The sequence below is a fragment of the Pelobates fuscus genome, chromosome 6, assembly GCF_036172605.1.
Source record: "Pelobates fuscus isolate aPelFus1 chromosome 6, aPelFus1.pri, whole genome shotgun sequence".
NCBI lineage: Eukaryota > Metazoa > Chordata > Amphibia > Anura > Pelobatidae > Pelobates > Pelobates fuscus.
The window spans coordinates 212,834,321-212,855,951 of record NC_086322.1 but is presented as its reverse complement, the minus strand read 5'-3'; the positions used below and the strand labels follow the sequence as shown (position 1 = coordinate 212,855,951).

Below are 21,631 nucleotides of genomic sequence, written 5' to 3'. Positions count from 1 at the left end.
CATCACAGCATACATATGTGTTTAGTTGCAGTTAAAGCAAACAATAGTATGACATTAACAGTTAAAATGCCATGCAGAATTTGGAAAATTGATTTCTCACAAAGTTTTTTTTAGATTTTATTCAAATTACATTGTTTCATATATAAATATTTGGTGTGAAATGAAAGTCATTTCTCCTGAACAAAATGATATATGTGGGTGTGCACTTCATACAAAGAGGTAAAATTATGGTTGAACAAACCAATAGTTCAAAATCTAGGTTTTGTTTTGGTTCATGTTTTTGGACATTTGCCCAAGTCCTTAGGAGGTTAAACTAAGCTTGTTTTTAAAGTTGTACATACAGAACTGTAGTAACTATTTTCCTTATGAATAACCTTCATATTTGGCTCAAACTGGGGACTATTCTAGCCACAGTCTTAGATTTCCCCTGTCAAAACTAAAGTAGATGGAGATATGCTTCAAGTATTGGTAAATATTTATTCAAAATACTCTTAAGTGGTGCACACTGTGTGTGTGTTACTCATTGTAGTCTCTAGGTTTCAGCAGTTAAACAAAACAAACAGGACAACACACACGCGCAAAAATTACTTTTGCTTATTTATTCCACTGTGATGAACATATAAAACAATGAAAGTACACTCTTGAAAAAAAAAAAGAAAATAAAATGGTACATTGAAAACCGTTTTGGAAAATGCTGCAGTTATATAGAAAAAAGGGCCCGTTTAAACCATCAGTTTTAGATGTGCATATGTTTTCAGTGCTATTATGGCTCCCATAATAGTTTGGCATCAAACCTTGATATACCCTAAGTAAGGAGAGGCCCTACATCTGAAAAACTGACAGGAGTCCTTATATTTTTATATGTAATATGAATCCAATGATCTAGCTTGTAACAGGCTGCAGACTCAGCAGACTATGGAGTAATCGTGCCAGCTTCTTTGTAGAATGACATTGCTCAAGGTGTTCAAATGATTTAGCTTCAAGAGAATCAATGCCCTCACATACCTCTGACATACCAACCAGAAAACACTACACATTGCTGCATCACTGGCTGGCTCTAATCAGAGGGCAACATAAAAAAAAAAAAGTCTGACCACATATTTAAACTGCTGTGGTCCAGAAAAGAAAAACTGGCAAAGAGACTTTCTTTCTAATTAATCAAGCCTTTAACGGTTACGTGAGTAGCATTTGTTTAACGTACATATGCATACACACATCTCCTGAAATGCTGATTTACCTGTATGTACCTGAGAATGCAGTAAAGCAAAAAAAATAAATAAAAGGAAGATAAGACCCATGAGTCCTGCCGTTATTTCTTGCTTATGGATGAGCACCTGGGCGTAAACAAGGTATTAATGCCATTGAGTTTTCGGTTTGTGTACTATATAATCATAATAATAATATTACACAGACACTGCTTAAAAATTCAAGTGCTACACCATTATTTAGGCCTTAAACGTTCCTCACCACTTTGAAGCCTGGAGTGTGAACACCCCAATAGACAGAATTAATATATCGCTTCTGAATATAGTCGTAATCATTAAAGAAATGCACAAACCAGAGATTCCGTGTTCTTTCCAATTAAAATTGAGTTGTTTGTACAATAGAACGTCTGCTCTGTTTAAAATTAGCTTTAAGGTGGTGCGTTATGTTCCTTTAGCAGTTAATTTTTAGATGTTTATTTGTTCTTATTCAATACAACCTTTCCGAACATAAAAGAAATAGCTAGAAAAACAGATACAAATACATCAGCACAAAAAGTTAAATTTACCAATAAAATAGGAAATATCCACATTCTGCTGGCATTTCTTATCACCGTTAGACCTTGAGCAATTCCATTCCAATGTAGTTCCACAGGATTAAAAATAAAAGTCACACACATTCATATTTAAGACAGACAAGTAAAAAAGCCCCCCTATTTACAATGGCAGTATTAAATTAATGTTTTCGTAAACAGGACCGTGCACAACTGCTTACTCTGTTAATGTAACAACCCTTCTCACATGATGAAATTTAAGGCTGGAGAAAGGTCCAAGTGTGAAAATGTCTTATTACACTGAGTTGCTTGGTCTTTGGCACTGAAAATTACATGCAAAAAGGCCGGAAGCCTGTTCCAGCACAGGACACGAAGACTGAAAGACGTTCTAGAATTCACGAGTGATGGCGCAGCCAACGAATGGTTTCAAGAAAATCTGAAAAAGTGCTTTCTTTCAGACATAAAAAGTACTACAAATTCTCATTTACGGTTGAATTGAAAACGGAATCTTTGCCGGACTTCTTTGTGATGGCCTCCTGCAAACAGATTGAGAGAAACATTTAATTACAGTGACATTTAGCAAAGAATTACAAAGATTCAGTTACAGGCATGCAAAAAAGAGTTTATTGGGAAGTCATTTCTTATTAAGTTCTGTTAATAAAAAGCACAGTAATAAACATGCACTTATGTCAATAGATGGCATGCAAGTAGAACAATTGCAAAAGAGAAGGCTGGTAAAGTGCGATTTTTTCCAAAAGGTGACACATTGGAGAGCTTGCCATAGCATACATTTCCTGGAAGTTCATCTCAGTAGTGTAACATAGGTGTTTGTTTTTTTCCCTCCCCTCTTCTTACTTAAAAAGAAAATACAAAAAACACTTTCTGCCAATAGGTGAAAGTGATGCTTCATATGAATAAAATAAAACACATTTTATTTGGATATACAACCTATGTCAGACTAATCACACTTTCATACAAAGTAAATCACAAGACCAAAAAGCAGAAAAAAAAAAAAAAGAAAAAAAACTTCACACAGTTTCAACGACTCCCAGCAGATTCCTATAAGGCGTGAGCAGTCATTTAACACCTGCACAGCTAATCATGAACCGAGAGATAATTTTAGACTTTGGATTGTACAACAGTCTACTAAAGGACATATATAAATCATAAAAGCCACATAAACATATAGGCGCAACCTGACTTTTCTTAAAGAAATGCTCTAAGCACCAAAACAACTTTCACCTAATGAAGTGGTTTTGGTGTATAGATCATGCCTCTGCAATTGAGTGAAGTCACTTTGTGCAGCCCTAGATATACTTTCCTTTGCTCAGGCTCGGCCTCCATGGGAGAAAGAAGAAAATAAAAAGTTTTGTTTTTATCGCACAGCCCGTTTACTTTACAATACATTTTCTCCTTGGTCTGATAAATGGTGGCTCCTGGAGGGACTCTGCAATAAAGGGAGTTAAAAATATATAAACCTTTTCAGCATCTGTGTAGAGAGGCTATGAGAGTCTTATCCATAGTAGGTGTCGCTAGGGCTTACTTCCATTAAAGGAAAATAATTGATCAGTGAGTGTGCACAGGCATAATCTATACATCAAAACAGCTTAGTTAAACTAAAGTTATTTTGGTATTTCAAGTAATTCCCTTTAAATTAACACTATAGCATTAGGAATACAAAGCTGTATTCCCATCCCTATCGGGTGCCTTTATCACCCTCCTTCTCCCCCCAACCTCAGTCAGGAAAGTGTTAAAAATCCCTTTTCCACTTACCTCTTTCCAACGTTGAAGTCCCCACGCATTAGAGCTCCCCCATAGGAAAGCATTGAATCAATGCTTTCATATGGAGAATTTGAAGACGTCAGACTTGCTCATGCAAAGTGTGAGGACGTCTAACATAATTTCATGGAATAAACTGTGGTAGACAGCCACTAGAGATGGTTTTAACCCTGCAATGTAAACAGTGCAGTTTCTCTGAAAACATTGCGAGGTTAAGGGGACATGGCCTCTGCACCCAGACCACTTCAATGAGATCAAGTGGTCTGGATGCCGATAGAGTCCCTTTAAGGAGACAGAAAAGGCATTTATATTAGCTACAACAAAAATGTGGACATGGAAATTTCTAGCAGTAATGACTCCCTGGTGTTTGTTAGGCCTTAAAGCTTTGGATCCTACTGTATGAATGACCGATTCCCTGAAATCCCTGATTGCAGATATATTTTCACAAATCATGTTCACATAGGAGCATATACATACAACAAAAAAACAACAACGCAATGGTGTAGACAAAATATTGGTTCAAAAAACAAAACAAAAAAAAACTAAATAATTCCACAAGGAGAAATTAAATGAATGGTAATTTATACAATTGCCCAATCTTTTGGAGTTCTGGGCAAGAAAAACTGCCATGTTACAATGTGTTTCTTCTGGTCACAGTTTTATGGAATGAACCCTGTGACCAAGAAAAGATATCAGCAGCACTGCCCTTATTCATGTGCGGACCAGGTTTAGTACATTCAAAGGGTCAGTCCAACCACTATGATCACTTCAGTGATTCTGCTCGAAACGCTGCACATACAGGAGTCATCTGCACTTTTATTTTTTTTTTGAAGGCGGCTCATTATAACCCCCAAACCATTGTCCTGGAATGACACATGTGCTACCGTTGCCCATTGCTGCTCAGGCCAATTCTGGGGCTGCTGGGGATTCAGTTTAAAGCTGAATAGAGGAAAGGCACCAGGAGAAAAAAAAGCAGAAACTAACCACTTCAATGTGAAAGCAGTTAGAGTGTCTACAGTATACCATTAAATGCCTACAATAGGAGTATACTCATCTGATGCTGTGCACGAGGTATTTGTGCTTTGCCATTTGCAGAACACAACCCAGTTTTCAAAACGGTTCTGCTGCTTTCAGTGTATAAAACAGATCCACTAATCCTACGTGACATGTAGACAGCTGCAGGAAAGGAGCGTATGTGTGAGGTGCATTTTATAGTATTGTAGCAGTTACAGACCACATGATCTAGAGTAAAGGTGCTCCTTTAGCATACATGCTCATGGCATTAATTAAAATCACCACTGGTGCTGGTGGAACAAATGATTAATTTACGAAACAATGGGGAGATTTGAAGGACAAAATTAAGTCAGATATTTAAAAAAATAATAATAATAAAAAAAAAAAAAATCACAAGTTCCACAAAAGGAGAAAACTGTGCATTTAAAGAAACCATATGGGTCAACACAGTTTGGAAAGATGTGGCAGGCCCAAAGTGGTCCAGATATCTCAAGTTGCTAATCTCAAAATACGGTACTACAAACGTTATGATAAAGATGTTTTATTTCTCCTCCACACGAACTTAGTATCTACACTAACAATAATTATGTTCCCTCCCCCACCCCCATGTTAGTACTGCACGTGTTCCCCCCCATTACCTTTAGAGATAATGTTATCTTACAAGCTGTAGTTTTCAAAGATCCTTTAATTGTAATTCTATATTCCTCGTATGAAATTTTAACCAACAGATGATTTTTGCTTTTTATTCTAAACTTTAAATAAATTAGTGCTTGCTCATAATACCCCATATATATTATGCAGATATTTTTTTTTTTTACATGATAAAGGGACATTGTTTCAAAGTAGAATTAATTTTACAGCCATCATGCTAAAGATGACTGAAACATTTTGAATCATGTCAGATGCAGAGCTTATGCAAAAGATACAGAAACCACTTTAGCCGTTCTTCCTTCTCTCTCACTTCCAAGAAGACTACCCAAAGAGAGAAGTACAGGGTTTTAAGAAAACCGTTTATAAAACACATCTTATTTGGGACAGCTTCTCCTTCAGGTAAGCTATAGATCAAGCTAGCACAATATGCAGAAATGGCATAGATCTAAATATATATATGGAGATTACAAATACAAAAATATAAGTCCTGCGCTCACTCCCATCACTCCCGGGCAGCAGCAATGACCACAGTACACATCAATCCCAATATATAGTAAAAACCAAAGAAAAATAAAGTTACCTGCACTCTCTCCTTAATCCCTATGTATATTTAGACAAATGGAGGTCATTTAGTTACTCCAATGGCCATTGGAAGGAATACCCGCCTGCCAACGTCAAGGCAGACCATCCCATGTGTTCCCTATAAAGTGTTCCCTATATAAGTATATAAGGGTGCATATAAAAAAAAAAATACCCCTCTCTGTCTCATTAGAGATATCTTTGCCAGAAGCTCAGGGAAGCAAGGTGAAAGGTCAATGTAGGACTTGCTTAGGGGAGTCTGCCTTGACGTTGCAGGCGAGCATTCCCTCCAATGGCCATTGGAGTAACTAAATGATCTCCATTTGTCTAAATATACATCGGGATTAACGAGATATATGGAGATTAATTAACCCATACTGAGCATGGTGTCATGGCATAGATCAGGGGTGCCCAAAAGGTAGATCCCCAGATGTTGTAGAACATGCCTTTAGAATGACAAAGCATCTTGGAAGCTGTAGTTTTAAAATATCTGGGGATTCACCTTTTTGGGCAACCCTCGCATATATAATGCGGCTGCACCTGTTTAAGATGTACCTCCAAATTTAGTGGCATGTACCTTCTCCCCCCCACTACCTACATATCTGTTACATTTTATTATCGATCATTAAATTCCCATCATACAGGATTTTGCCAATGATTGCGGATAACCGGTGCGGATGTTCTGAACAATTTAAGTTTTGAAATAGCAACACGATTTCTACAAATCTGGCTTTCACTGAACATTCTCACACTTCTATCACTCTCAGGCAGACAGTACATGCTGAAGTATCTGGATGTGAAATATGGCAAGCTGTGAGTTATCGGTGAATTACAAGACCAATACAGTTTATAGGAAAAATGCAAAATATTGGCTCTAATAAACCGCAGAACCAATAAAATTTCAATCCCTAGTATTCACACAATTCGCTAAAATAAAAGTGCATATATTGGTCTAACAAATGTATAGATTTTTAAATAAATCTGAGTAAAAACATGTGCTGATAGTATACTGATCAACAACTGAATAACAGGAAAGCACAAGAATACAGTTCATGTGCTCTCTGACTGTGCAATACATCTAGAGCAAACATGTCAGACTTGCGACCCGCTGGCCGCATGCAGCACACAATTAATATATTTGCGGCACGCCTGGCGTGGGGCCGCGTTGTGCTGTGGCTGCAACCAGCCGCAAAACAGTAAAGATATTTCCTGTCTCATTCTGGCCTTCCCTCCTGCGGCCACAAGAGGGCAGAGTAGCTTCTGTCTGCAGAGCAAGCCACTCCCCCTTTCCTCCTGCTCATTCCCAGAGGAGCTTCTGGTCTGCTGGAGCAGAGCAGGGCTGGAACTGGGGCACGGTAGCTCATTTTAAGGTAGGACCTTCCTGTGCATTGTGTTAAATTGGGGAAAGGTATTAATTTGAGGGAGTGGGCAATATACTAATTTGGGAAGGGTGGGGCCCAGTGTATTAAATTTAGGGAGGGAGTGGGCAGTGTATTAATTTGAAGGAAGGGGGGAGAGGAGGAGAGGGCAGTGTATTCATTTGAGGGAAGGAGGGTGAGCAGTGTATTCATTTGAGGGAGAGAGGGGGCAGTGTATTCATTTGAGGGAGAGAGGGGGCAGTGTATTCATTTGAGGGAAGGAGGGTGAGCAGTGTATTCATTTGAGGGAGAGAGGGGGCAGTGTATTCATTTGAGGGAAGGAGGGTGAGCAGTGTATTCATTTGAGGGAGAGAGGGGGCAGTGTATTCATTTGAGGGAGAGAGGGGGCAGTGTATTCATTTGAGGGAGAGAGGGGGCAGTGTATTCATTTGAGGGAGAGAGGGGGCAGTGTATTCATTTGAGGGAGAGAGGGGGGAGAGAGGGGGCAGTGTAGTCATTTGAGGGAGAGAGGGGGCAGTATATTCATTTGAGGGAGAGAGGGGGCAGTATATTCATTTGAGGGAGAGAGGGGGCAGTATATTCATTTGAGGGAGCAGCATATTCATTTGAGGGAGAGGGTAAGTATTGAATTGGGGGATGGAGAGGGGCTGTGTATTAGAGTCGTGGGAGTGGGGGCAGTGTGTTAAATTAGGGGGAGGGCAGTGTAATAATTTAGGGAGGGAGGGGGCCAGGTATTAGAGTGGTGGGAGGGGCAGTGTGCTAAATTGGGGGAGGGCAGTGTATTAAATTACGGGAGGGAGGGGGCAGTGTATTAAATTGGGGGGATGGAGAAGGGGCAATGTATAAAATTGGATTTGGGAAAATGTATTGGATTTGTGGGCAGTGTGTTACAATGGAGGAAAAGGCAGTATATTCGATTGGATCTGCATGGAGGTGCTGAACGCTTCCCATGGAGATGCGGATTGGCCTCGTAGCTTTTTGCCATACATGCACAATAGCCTCACAATGTTTTGTTTTTATACAGGAAAGCATTGGATTGGCTGAGATTATCAAGTTTGATGATGATCTCAGTCAAAGTGAAGAACACACTCATAGGAGTTTAAAATCAACAAGTCATTTGTTTTTTACAGCTGTGCGACAGCATACATTCATCATTTCAGTCCCATTACCAAACTTTTCGTAATATGTCAAGGTAGCAGGACTGAAACATTGGTTACCGTATATACTCGAGTATAAGCCAAGTTTTTCAGCACATTTTTTGTGTTGAAAAACCCCAACTCGGCTTATACTCTAGTCAATTGTCTGTATTATGGCAATTTACATTGCCATAATACAAACTGGGGGCTGGCAGCGAGCGCTTACCTCTCTTGCAGCTCCTGTCAGCTCCCTCCTCCTCCGCGCCGGTCCGTTCAGCACCTCTGTCAGCTCCCAGTGTAAGTCTCGTGAGAGCCGCGGGGTCATAGTGCGGCTCTCGCAAGACTTACAGTGTGAGCTGGCAGAGGTGCTGAACGGACCGGCGCGGAGGAGAAGGGAGCTGACAGGAGCTGCAAGAGAGGTAAGCGCTCTCTGCCAGCCCCCCCCCCACTGAACTGCCAATGCCACTGGACCACCAGGGAGTGAGAGCGCCCCTCCCTGCCATGTATCAAGCAGGGAGGGGGGGATGAAAAAAAATAAAATAAAATATTAAAAATAATCTAATAATATTAAATATAATAATAAAAAAATATATATATACATATATAACAAAAAAATTATAAAAATGCCCACCCCCCACCAAGGCTCTGCATCACACACACACTGCACTCATTATATACACACACTGTAAATAAATATTCAATTAACAATTTTTTTAGGGTCTAATTTTATTTAGAAATTTACCAGTAATTACCAGAAATTTTCCCACCCTAGTCTTATACTCGAGTCAATAAGTTTTCCCAGTTTCTTGTGGTAAAATTAGGGGCCTCGGCTTATATTCGGGTCGGCTTATACTCGAGTATATACGGTATATGCAAATGCTCGTCTCCTTAAAATAAATTCACTCTCGTTTACTTTGAAGCCCTACGAGCATGATGATGTGTGTCAGTTAGGCAACTTTTTTATACTGTACTTTTCTATAAAAACTGAAAGGTTATTTTTTGCGGACTACATAAACTTAAAGGACCACTATAATGCCAGGAAAACACACTTGTTTTCCTGGCTCTATAGAGTCCATGGGTCCCCCTCACCCTCTGGGCCCCCCTCCCGCCGGGTTCTAGGGGGAGGAAGGGGTTAATCCCTTACCGTTTTTCCCAGCGCCGGGCTCCCTCAACGCTGGGGGAATCTCCTCCTCCTTTCCAGTCATCGACTGAATGCGCATACGCGGCAAGAGCCGCGCGCGCATTCAGCCAGTCTCATAGGAAAGCATTCTCAATGAAAATCACAGTGAGAAGCGCGGAAGCGCCTGTCAATGAGACAGCCACTAGAGGCTGGATTAACCCATTTGTAAACATAGCAGTTTCTTTGAAACTGCTATGTTTACAGCAGAAAGGGTTAATTAAGCTGAAGTGGTCTGGGTGCCTATAGTGGTCCTTTAAACCTTGTTTATTTGGCCCGTGTTAGCCTTTCAGTTTGACATGCTTGATTTAGGGGAAAACAGAAATGAAAAAATTGACATCACTCTGTTCACACTACTATGCAGGCACTGAAGTCAATGTGTCAGTGTCACAGGGGAAGATGGCCCTGCTCTGGGAAGTATTCCCAAGCAAGGCAAATCAAGCAGGAGAGGGGTGAGAGCAGGAGAAGAAGATGGTTGTTACATAATTCTCATGGTTTTAATATTTCCATGATTGGTAATATAACCGCTCCTAAAGCAATAAAATTAAATTTTTATCTTTTTGATAAATTATATAGTCATTGCTTTGTTATAGGTTTAGATTAACATTTGGTGACTGGGTCCCTTTAAAGACATGCAAACAGGAAATATCAACAGGTTCAATTTAAAGGGACACCAAGTCGTGTTAGGCCTGTTATTTAAAGCTGTATGCTTACATTAAAGCAGACTAGTGTGTACAAGGAACAATTACGCTCACCAATAACAAGTCAAAGCAGGCAGCTGAAACCATGATAACTGTAGGTGGCTAACATTAGGCAGGAAAGGAGCAAGCAGTCAATACGAAGTGAAGGAGGAGGGTATGGAAGTATGGAATTGTAAACAGTGAAGCCTATGAGGCTTTTAGGGAAATAATAAGCAATTTATAATGGCATCCTAACACTGGAACAACTTATTTAACCGATGAAGCCTTTTTTGCAATTATTGCCTATATTGGTTTTATTTAATCATGCAAGCATTTTATCCATCAGAAAATTGCCTCCTATTCCAGTTTTCATACTGAGAATTCTGAACAGTGATTACCCAACATTGGCACTGCATACGATCGTGAATTACATTTTGTCATCCAGCCCTTAGAAAGGTTAGCAATCAGTCTGCGACACCAATCTTGTCCAGATCTAATCTATTCACACGTGGTCAGCTGCCCTCTAGTGGCAAGCACACTAATCAGATGTCATTTGTATGGAGTAGGTGAGGATCTTGCTTAAAGAAGCTAGTATATAGAAGCGTACAAAAGAGTAAGCCATACCTTAAATTCTGAATAGGTGCCAGGGTGAGTGGAAAACACACTTGTTTGTTTGTTACTGTCCTGTAAAGGTGTTCCTACAGGAGTTTCTCTAGCTTTCGATGGAGTCTGCAAAGCAAACTGCATCATTACACTTTGCTCACAAGTAGAATTCAAATTGCTTACTGTACAGCAGATACATTAATTTGATGAGCCAATTACTGATCATAACTAACCACACAAACTATGATTAAATGATAACTAAATATTTGTTTAATAAATTATAGAGGGGAACAGGGAAACAACAAACACACAGGAAAGTGAGTCACAAGACATACAAACTAAGGATTTAGTAGATCTGCACCCCATTAACAGCTTCATCGGCAATAGTTTACATTTAACGGAAACAAAAGACAGAACAAAATAAATAAATAAATACAATTAAATTAATGGCACCCAAGAGAATCTTGGAAAAAATTAAAATCACTTGTAGTTTAATTTTTAAATGTGAATGTTGTGAACATTTATATTTTCTTTTATAGCTCAAGACCCTGTCAACATGAATAAAAAAAAAAAAAAAAAAAAAAAAAAAATGTAAAAAAGCCTTTAGTGATTTCTATGGAGAATACATCCTACAGTTGGAACAAACATAAATCGCAAATAATTCAGAAAAACTTGCTATGAATATGATCTGAGGACTCGATTAAAACAGTCAAATAAGACTACATGTAAGGAGATAAAAATGAATATGCCAGGACAGCAGTTTTGTTTCCCCACTGGTAGATGTTATAAGCTCAAAAACAGCAATTTTACTTACCGTAAATTCCTTTTTTCTTTGTATAGTGGCAGTACTCACAGCTGGGATGTTCCTTCCAATCTGGGACAAGAAGCTCCCCCTTCTTCCGGGTTTTATGCCTGTGCTCCGCCTGCTGTCTCCATAAATCCTGTATGCCCTGTACACATGCCAGTAATAAAAAAAGAACCCAAACGGAGACCGAATCATGCAAAATTCATTTAATCTATACAAAAAGCGGAGGGAAAGCCAGTACTGCCACTATACAAAGAAAAAAGGAATTTACGGTAAGTAAAATTGCTGTTTTTCCCTTCGTATAGTGGCAGTACTCACAGTTGGGATATATCAAGATCCCTGTACAAAATAAAGGGTGGGGACTCAGCAGGCCACAGCTTGCAACACCTTACGCCCAAAATCAGCCTCAGATGATGAGAATATGTCCAGCCTATAATGCTTGATAAAGGTATGCAATGAAGACCAAGTAGCCGCCTTGCAGATGTCTTCAGGCGAAGCCGCAGCTCTTTCAGCCCATGAGGTAGCCATAGCCCTAGTTGAATGAGCCCTTAATGGGAATTTAAGGGGAATCCCTTTGGAGCGATAGGCCAACCTGATGGTATTTGTCAGCCATCTAGCTAATGAGGGTCCAGAGACAGCATTACCCGCACATTTGCCTTGAAAGTAGATGAAAAAATGATCTGAGGATCTAAACTCCTGAGTTTTCCGAAGGTAGCATTTCAGGGATCTCCTAACATCTAGGAGATGCCATTTTCTTTCTAGCTCAGATGTGGGTGATTGACAAAAGGTTGGCAGAACAATAGGCTGGTTGATCGTAGCACTCGAAATAACCTTAGGCAAAAAAGAAGGTCTGGGATGTAGTACCACTTTTTCTTGATGAAAAATGGTGAACTCCGGCGAAGATGATAGAGCTCGGATTTCACCTATTCTCCTAGCGGAGGTAACCGCCACCAGGAAGGCCGTCTTAAAGGTAAGGAATTTGATGGAGACTTGAAACAAAGGTTCAAATGGTGGTTCACAAAGGGCCTGAAGAACCAGAGACAAATCCCATGTAGGAAAGGAAACCAGCCTGGGAGGCCTCTTCAACCGTACGGACTTAATAAACCTTCGAACAAGAGGGTTAGATGCAATATCCTGAACCAGGAAGTGACTAAGAGCAGAAATCTGGCCCTTGAGGGTAGATACCCCTAGGCCGGCTTCAAACCCATCTTGCAAAAAAGAAAGAATTTTCGGAACTGAGGCTTTGGGACAAATTTTCCTGAAACCAGCCCAGGAAGGATGCCATATCCGACTGTTTTGTTTTTTCAAGTAATTCAGAAGCGTCACTGGTTACATGTCTTTTTGCGACATCCGTCAGGTAGAGGAACAGCACATTCCAGACAACTTAAGTGCTTAGACTTGCTTGTGGCTTTTTTGGGCACAGAAGTAGACATCTTGTCCTTATCTGCCTTGTCCGGAGCTATAGGGCTGGACATATCTGTGAACCAGAATAAGGAAGCAATTAATAATAATTTAAAGAAAATTAACGCATGCATTATAATAGGTGATAAAGAGGAGAGTTTAAAAAGTTAAACCTCACCTTTATCCACCTGAGATCCGTGTAGGAGGGCTGGTGACACGGAGAAACCGAACTGTACACCCACCCTTGGGGTCAGAAGGGTTCAGCACCGCTTATATACCCATTTTGAAATGTCGCGCCAAAACTCCGGATCGCGCATGCGCAGTAGCGAGATATCGGGTTTGGTGGAACGCAACGCCACCCGGGCGTGCGTTCCACTGCTGTGCGCATGCGTAAAGTCCCACGAGGAGGACCGCCCGGGAACTCCTGAGGAAAACCACATAAATTGCCCTACCTGGTCGCGTTCCGTAACGCCAGACCGGAAAACACTCTGCCACTCAGCTCCCGCCCGGGGAGCTATCGGGCGCACACCTCCTCGATCAGCAGCCTGTGCTAATCGCACCTTCTCCACCAGACTGGGGAACCTGTCCGTCCCGTTGTCAGGACAAGAAGAACTGGCATGTTTACAGGGCATACAGGATTTATGGAGGCAGCAGGCGGAGCACAGGCATAAAAACCGGAAGAAGGGGGAGCTTCTTGTCCCAGATTGGAAGGAACATCCCAGCTGTGAGTATTGCCACTATACGAAGGGAAAAACATTTGATTCAAAAGATGCATAGACCACAGTTTGACATATTTTCCTAGAAATCAGCAGTCTGGTAAACTTTTCAGTTAGCAGCACACATACATTAACCAGTTGCCTCTATATGTATAACCATGTGTCTCTTTGTGAATGATTGACTAGTTAGCTATTCACACATAAGATATAGGCACAGGAGTGCAAAGGGTGCCTGGAGTGGTCTGTTGCTAGACCACATGATTCTTGCATAGGGTAAGATTTTTATCTGTCTCCTGAAGAACAGGGAGACAGATTTTCATTTATGTCAGGTAAAATTTCTATATCACCATGATATAGTGAGCCCTGACAAACACGATAAGTGGCACTAAAACCGATTATTTTACCAACCTTGATGGTGGGAAGAGGGGTCTTTGCGGATGCAGTCGTTTTTGTACTTGCAAGTGTACTTGTTCCAGTAAGCTGGAAGAAAAAATAAAAAAAATATATATATATATCCACACACACACACTTATTTTAACACAAACAGGATCTTCCCATCTAAAGGGTTAATTGGGCATTCAATCAACAGGATGCGTAAGGCAGGTTGAAAGGACATTCTGTGCACCATAACTGCTTCAGAATTGTTTATGGTGCAAAGAAACTGTCCTTGCAGTTGCTTTTTCAAAAATGTTTCATTCCCAAGATCAATACATTTTCGTATCCTCGGTTTGTAGTTGCAGACTGGCAACATCAGCTTTGTGCATCTTTTGTATATGGTGTACACAAACATGCCAACTACCTCAGGAGGGAGGAACAGATACCCTGCTGGGAATTTATATCCCATCAAAAGGAAGAGTTGTCTGCCCCTGCCCAGTGATATTACTGATGAGCTAAGATATAAAATCGGAAGCAAAGGGTAGTGAGATAACCATTTATTAACCAGCTTACGTGGAATATAACTCCAATCAACATCATCCAGTGGTTGGCTGAGCTAGATAAGAACGTTAGCTTTATATAGCAGGACACCGTTTTCATGGACACATACTAAGGAATACTTAAAAATCGTAATTGGACCAATACAACTTTATAAAATGACTGGACAATCCCAGCACTAACGATGATTTATGTACTGGGCAAAAAAAGGACAGAGCGTCATTAGCTGTAGAGACCAGTTCTAATGAAAAGCTTTTAGTGCAGATTTCCGTTAAATAAAAATATGCCCTTTTGAACAGAGTTTCTCTTTAACTACTGGTAGTTATACATTTAAATAACATGAACATACCTGAAAACAAAAGAAAATTCTATAAATTCGTAAAGGTAAAGACCGTATATAAAGTAAAAGCTATGCACATTTGAAAAGACATTTCATTACACCTGCCTTTCTAGTCTTGTTTAATGGAGTTCCTTGTGAACAAGATAATGCTGGACGTTTTACTGGTGTCTTAAACGGCATATTGTCCTCCTTTTTCGGATTCTGCAAGAAAACCAAACAAATGTAGAAGTGAATACATACAGAGTTACTTTTAACTTTTCATTGAATCAAGCAATATTAAGTAAATATAAATGTTACATATAAAATTGTGTGGCTGCACTTAAATACAAACATAGTAAAGCCAGAATGAAGATACTGGCAAAATGAATACAGATGAAATAATTGAAGGTCCAAAAAGCTGGCAGCAACATATAACTAGAAAAAAATGGGCCGGCTGTCATCCACAAAATACGTTCTAAAGTGTGCTGGTACAAAGATACCAAGCTGCCAATGTGACTGTTTTAAAGTAGCTGCGGTATTGGCAGCCAGAAAGAAGCATGCACAATCCTGCAAAGTTTCTGCATACTAGGAATTAAGGTGGGTGGGTTCACAAGCAGGATAACGCAAACTAAAGAAGGTCAATTTGCAATTTAAACCTACATTTACAAACAGTGCGGCTATCACAAAGTATAGATGACAGTGTCACTGGTATTCTTTTTCATCAAAATATAAGCGGCTATTTTATAACCATCTATTCTGCCTGGTTACATTACATAATCCACATTTCCTGGAGAAATGTGAGATGGGCAGCAGTTGAGTAACAGGTTTCTTTTGCCTTGTGCTAGTGTACAAGTAAGGGTTAAGACTGTACTTTCATTAGGGAGTTCCCCCCAAAAAACAGAAAAAAAAAAAAAAAGGATTTTCGGTCACAGGAGGGATACACACCCGAACTTGCTTTTCACGATCTTTTTGGAGTTTGTGGTTCTCCCACTGATCTGCCACATAATCCATAAACTTGCGCCCCTTAAATAGAAACGGACATCCTTGCTCTGCCTCCCATGATCCGATCCAGGATTTTAGTTCCTCTTCAAGCTAACGAAGCAGACAAAATGAGCACATGAAATAAAACCGCAAATTTATAAGCTCCATTATACCCATCTTGACACGGAAATCTCACCTTTGAAAGAAGCTTTTGGAGTTTCATACGTTCCTTCTCTTCTTTAAGCAAACTCCCACCTCGATTGGAAAATCGGTTGGGGTCTGTTGCCTTCTTCTATAGAAATTTATGAAAGAGGAAAAATTGATATCTTGGCATTTTCAAATTGAGAAAAACTGGGTACTGGCAAGGTGGCTCTGTGGCATGCATCTACACACAGATAGCCCATTAATATTATAGCTTCTTATATGAGCACTTCAGGCTCACATTTATTAACGGCACACACACTGACCAAATACATTATTTAAATATATACATTCATCCACACAAGAATATAGACATGGAATCAGGAAATAACTTGCAATAACTTGCAACACAATCATTAATAAAAATGTTTCAAATACACATGCATCAACTTATTTACTTTACTAAAGCAATACTGGGCGATACTCAATATACCAGGTGCAGTGACAATTTGTTTTAATAAAGATGTTAAAGGGACACTCAAGGCACCCAGACCATTTCTGCCCATTGGAGTGGTCTGGGTGCCAACTCCCACTACCCTTAACCCTGCAACTGTAAATTGCAGTTTTCTTAAACTGCAATATTTACCTTGCAGGGTTAACTCCTCCTCTAGTGGCTGTCTATCAGACAGCCACTAGAGGGACTTCCGTGTTCTTAGAACACGAAAGGTGTTTTAAGCAACGCTGGACGTCCTCACACTATGTGAGGACCTCCAGCGTCGCCGAAATCCCCATAGGAAAGCATTGAATAATGCTTTCCTATGGGGAGGTCTAATGCGCGTGACACAAAATCAATGCATGTAAACAATTAAAAATAAAAGAACTGCCCAAAGACAAGGCAACGGTTATGTCTGTATGTAATGAAACGTTAGGGCAATTTGGTGGGTAGCTATGCAACTGTTTAAAGGGGTTTCTTGTAATCATTGTGTCGACTCATTTAAATATCACAATTCTCAACAACCACTTTAGCCCCAAGCCACCTGATCCTAAAGTGTGAGGTACACTGCTGTTCGTTGTGCATGTTAAACACAAGATAGATGACAAAACAAAATCACAAGCACATCACCTCCAGCACAAGAAACTGCTCCCAGCTTGATTCCCATTTATTTACTGCATCAAGCATATCCTTGCATTTTTCATAGTGGTGCTTGAGTCTCACCAGCTCTTCATCATGCTCACTGAGCAGTTCTTCAGTAAAGTCATCTACAGTACAAAAGAAAATGGAGATTTTTGCCAAAACCTTTTCACAATAATGTAATGTCTTTGCCTGCCTATGAATAAAATATTGTTTCACCATAGACAACTTGAATCAACAATTACATCTTTGTAAACAAATTAGATCAAGCATCTATTTTTCTCTTTTTTTAAAAAAAAAAAGCAGTTTCTGCTGCCATAATATCAACCCTTCTAATCACCATAGCAAAATTTCAAGTTTTAAATAGACACTACACTGCCCAAATTAAAACAACCATTTTTAGATCTACCTTTAGAGAAGAAAAAAAAAAAAAGGGCCTAATCTAATGCATGCATGTTTTCACTGGGGGTATATGTACTTAACAGCTTTCAAAAGCTGCAGATTTCTGATGTGAAGACTTTGAAAAGACTTCAAACCCCACCTAAAACTTCTGAGGCTGTCCAATCTCTAACTTCCCAATGAAGCTTACATTGAAGCATTCGGATTGGCTGAGATCATCACTTTTGATGAAGTCTGGCTGATCAGGGGCAGAGCAAGCACCAGCAGACCGGAATAAAGGTAAGATTTTACTAGATTAAGAGGCGCAGATAATGTTTTTAAAAATTGTATCTATCATTTGTGCCCCTTAAGTCCTGCAAGGTTGGGCCTCCATGGATCAGACTTGTTGTCCCAGCACATCCAACAGATGCTCAACTGGATTAACATATGGGGTATTTGAGGAACATGACAAAGAGTTCAAAATGGTGCATTTGACTCCAAACCATTCGTGAACAATATTTAGCTCTGTATCAGAGTGCACTATCCTGCGGAAATAAGCCATCAGGGAAGACCATTGCCATGAAGGGATGCACATGGTCTGCAACAATCTCTAGGTAGGTGTCAAACGGACATCCAAACGAATGCCAGGACCCAAGGTTTCCCAACAGAACATTGCCCAGAGCATAATACTGCCTCTGCCGGTCTGCCTTCTTCCCATAATGCATCCTGCTGCCATCTCTTCCTCAGGTAAATGATGCACATGCACCTAGCCCTCCACTTGATCTCAAAGAAAAAGTGACTTAAGCATCAGAACTGGACCACTGCTCCATGGTCCAGTTCTGATGCTTAAGTCCCCATTAAAGGCATTTTTGGTGGTAGACAGGGGTCGTCATGGGCACTCTGACTGGTCTGCTGCCATATACAGCAAACTGTGATGCACGGTGTGTTCTGACACCTATCATAGCCAGCATTAAAGTTGTCAGCAATTTGAGCTTCAGTAGCTCTTCTGTTTGATAAGTGCAGATGGGCTAGCCTTTGCTCCCAGAGTGCTTCAATGAGGCTTGGGCACTCATGACCCAGATGCCAGTTCACCGGTCAAATAAAGACAATTAAATTATAAACCAGACACAGAATTGAAAAGTTGAACAGAGGGATGTTAAAATAAAAATGCAGACAGAGAGTTAATAAGTGAACTGTGGATTAATGGGATTTTAAAGAGTAAGGGAAATAAAATGAAAGAAATGCATTAAGGGTCAAAGAACAGATGGAAAATAAGGGTATGAGAATTTGCAGTGCAGCAGTATAAGTTTTAAAGCACAGTTATTAACAGGGTAGTTAGGGGGTTAATTTAACTCTTATCTGTGCTGGCTGCTTCCTGAGCAGTTTATAAAATTTGTGTCTGTTATCACTTTGGGTAAGGCGCTCAGACTAACTTGCCTTGCAGATAGCTTGAATGTGCTTCTGGCACATAACCCCTGGAACACTGGCAAGGCATACTCAACACACTCCAGGAACAGATAGATGTCCCTTTCAGTCCCTCCCAGAGATGTAGCAGGAGGGAGGGGTGAAGCAAACTGCACATTCTGCTTAATTTCTACTGTTTTAACCTTAAATTTGAAGTTCACCTTGAATTCTCACTTTAGTGAATAATCCTGTATATTGGAAGACCTTTAAAAAAAATAAAATATTCTGCATGGAAATTAATTTTCTTGAAAGGGACACTAACTGCTTCTTCTCATTAAAGTAGTTATATCATCTGTAGTCCCCTGGTGCTGTTTTTGTGACAAACTGAACCTCATCACGGGTTCTTGGAGGGGCCTGCTGGCCAGCCTCTTGCCTCAGGACTATAGGCCTGGCAATATATCTTGCCCAATGCACATGAAAAGGCTCTGTATGTGAGTTATGTACTTTTGTACTACAGACAGAGACCGATTGTTATCCCTGATTCCCTAGAACTGTTTTGGGCATAGGGTCATGTGCACGGTCGGTAAAAAATAAGACTTCCAGGAAATTCCAAAAATCACCCATATGGGTTCAGGATATGTTGGTCACCCAGATCAGGGATACCAGGCGATGTAATGTTTGTGGGGGTTTTGTGTGTTTAAAGTATTTTTGGGGCTTTGTAGAAATTTGTGTTTTTTCTGTGCTTGGAGATAATTGGATTAGATTAATACATCCAATTATCTCCCAGGCACAGAGGAGGGTGTATCTGTTTTTGTATGGGAGTGTCCTGCACCTGACAGCCAATGTGCTTGTGTATTTATTAATACTGTGGTTTACTCTCAGGTCCAGAGGGGAGTGCCCCTTGCATGGGGACTGTCATAAAAGACCAGTTGTTGCTACCATTAAACGGAGATTCGTTTTACCCTTCATGAAGTCTAGGCTCATGTTTGGGAGATTGGAGAGCTATATTCACACTCTAGGGGTTTGCAATAATCACTATACTCCCTTGGATCAAAACGATTGCTCTTGTAAGAGCAGGCTGCTTCGCTCTCTGGACTAGGAGAGGTCTACCCACTGGAAGCTGGATCCTGGTCTTGGGTCCAGGGTGGGTGGAGGACAGCGAGACCCCAACCAAGCTGCGGCGGTTTGTGAGATTTACGGTGGTTATGGTGTTCCAGTGCAGTGCTTATGGTGCTCGCAAGTACTAGGAAGCAGCGATTGACGGAGGTACCCGGTTGGGGTGCCAGGCAGACCACCACAGTATTTGTCATGTTTTAATGCATGACAATACAGCTCATCCCACTATTTTACATGGCCTAATGGGAAATTAGTAGCACTGGGTGGTTGTGATTTGCCAAGTGTCAGCTGACCCTTTTTAGCCTATCAGAGCACAGATTGCTGGTATGACGTGGCTTTACCTATAACGGCAGTAGGGGGGCAGGCCGTAGCTGGCCAAGGACCCTTACTTAGTTGAAACTACTCACAAATAGTTTAACACTAAATGAATGGACAGCACCAGGACTCCACACACTGTATCCAATATTTAATGAGATGAAATGGTTACAGTACTTACAGTCTCTGTTTAAAGGGTATAGAGTTGCATTCCATTGATAAATATAGAACATGTTTTGCAAAGGTTAGAAAACAAAAACCTAAAAATAAACAGTAATAAATGCTTACCACTGAAGTATGGAGAGAAAGCATTTCTTTGCTCTGCACTATAAAAGCATTTGTCCCAGTACATTGCCAACTCCTCTCTTATTTTCAGAATGATATCCTTAATGCTTGCTTTCTTCAGCTCATCTAGACGAGCAAGTTCAGTTTCCCACTGAAAGTAGAGATATTGCATGCATTACAACACAATATAGAATAAAGTTTAATCAATGCTATGAGTAGCAATAGTTAAATAAGTTACATTTAGTCTGGAAACAAGGCATGACTCCAGTATGCTGTGGAATTTGACTTTTACATTATTATAAGAAAAAACAAAACGCATGATGTCTAAAAAAAATGTCTTGGTATTAGTACAAAATCACACAGCATTAACCTCGTTGGTGTGACAGATCTGCCTCCGAGCACTAGACAAAGCAAAACACAGCTCCATTCTGTCAAACAGAAATCAATGCTGTAATTTTGGGGGTCTGGAACAGATTAATCTAATGTACATAAATTAATATGGAAAATTTTGTAAATGTTATTTTTATTGGTGTATCAAAAGGTAGTATGCGAACATATAGCAGGATATGGATACTCGCAGTTCTCTCATATTTCAAACAGCAAAAATAGCAGTAGTAGATGCATGGGTAGACTCGCAGGTCTGTAAGAGTAGAAACAATTAGGAGACAAGCGAATCCCAAACCATATATTAAGCAACTTTTAGTAACTGGGATTATGAGGTGTAACTCGGGATCTAATGCAGTTACAGTATCGAGACATTGGTATATAGTCAATATGCTGTGTTAACGTATCCGGTTTGTCTATACAGTTATGGGGATTGTATACATGGTGTCTCCCTGAGCTCGGGTGTCAACATGACAGGTCTTTCCACATCCAATGTGTGTGTTTTCCAGAAACTTCTTTACATTTTTGACTTAGTTGACTGTTAGAAGTTATATAGATCAGACTCTC

General features: G+C 40.2%; 1 protein-coding gene across 2 annotated transcripts in view; it reads right to left on the bottom strand.

The window, feature by feature from the left end:
• Positions 1 to 1,007: 1,007 nt before the first annotated feature.
• Positions 1,008 to 21,631, bottom strand: part of LOC134565691 (protein regulator of cytokinesis 1-like) — a 34,473-nt gene continuing 13,849 nt past the window's right edge. The window contains exons 7-14 of one of the 2 annotated variants that reach the window (XM_063425330.1): positions 20,684 to 20,831; positions 17,174 to 17,310; positions 16,106 to 16,201; positions 15,874 to 16,020; positions 15,055 to 15,150; positions 14,085 to 14,156; positions 10,776 to 10,880; positions 1,008 to 2,292 (exon numbers count right to left, since the gene is read on the bottom strand). In XM_063425330.1, the coding sequence (XP_063281400.1) occupies positions 2,227 to 2,292; positions 10,776 to 10,880; positions 14,085 to 14,156; positions 15,055 to 15,150; positions 15,874 to 16,020; positions 16,106 to 16,201; positions 17,174 to 17,310; positions 20,684 to 20,831 (867 nt within the window). In that variant the 3' untranslated portion in view covers positions 1,008 to 2,226. The remainder of the gene's footprint in view (positions 2,293 to 10,775; positions 10,881 to 14,084; positions 14,157 to 15,054; positions 15,151 to 15,873; positions 16,021 to 16,105; positions 16,202 to 17,173; positions 17,311 to 20,683; positions 20,832 to 21,631) is intronic. The other variant, XM_063425331.1, reaches the window with a different exon arrangement.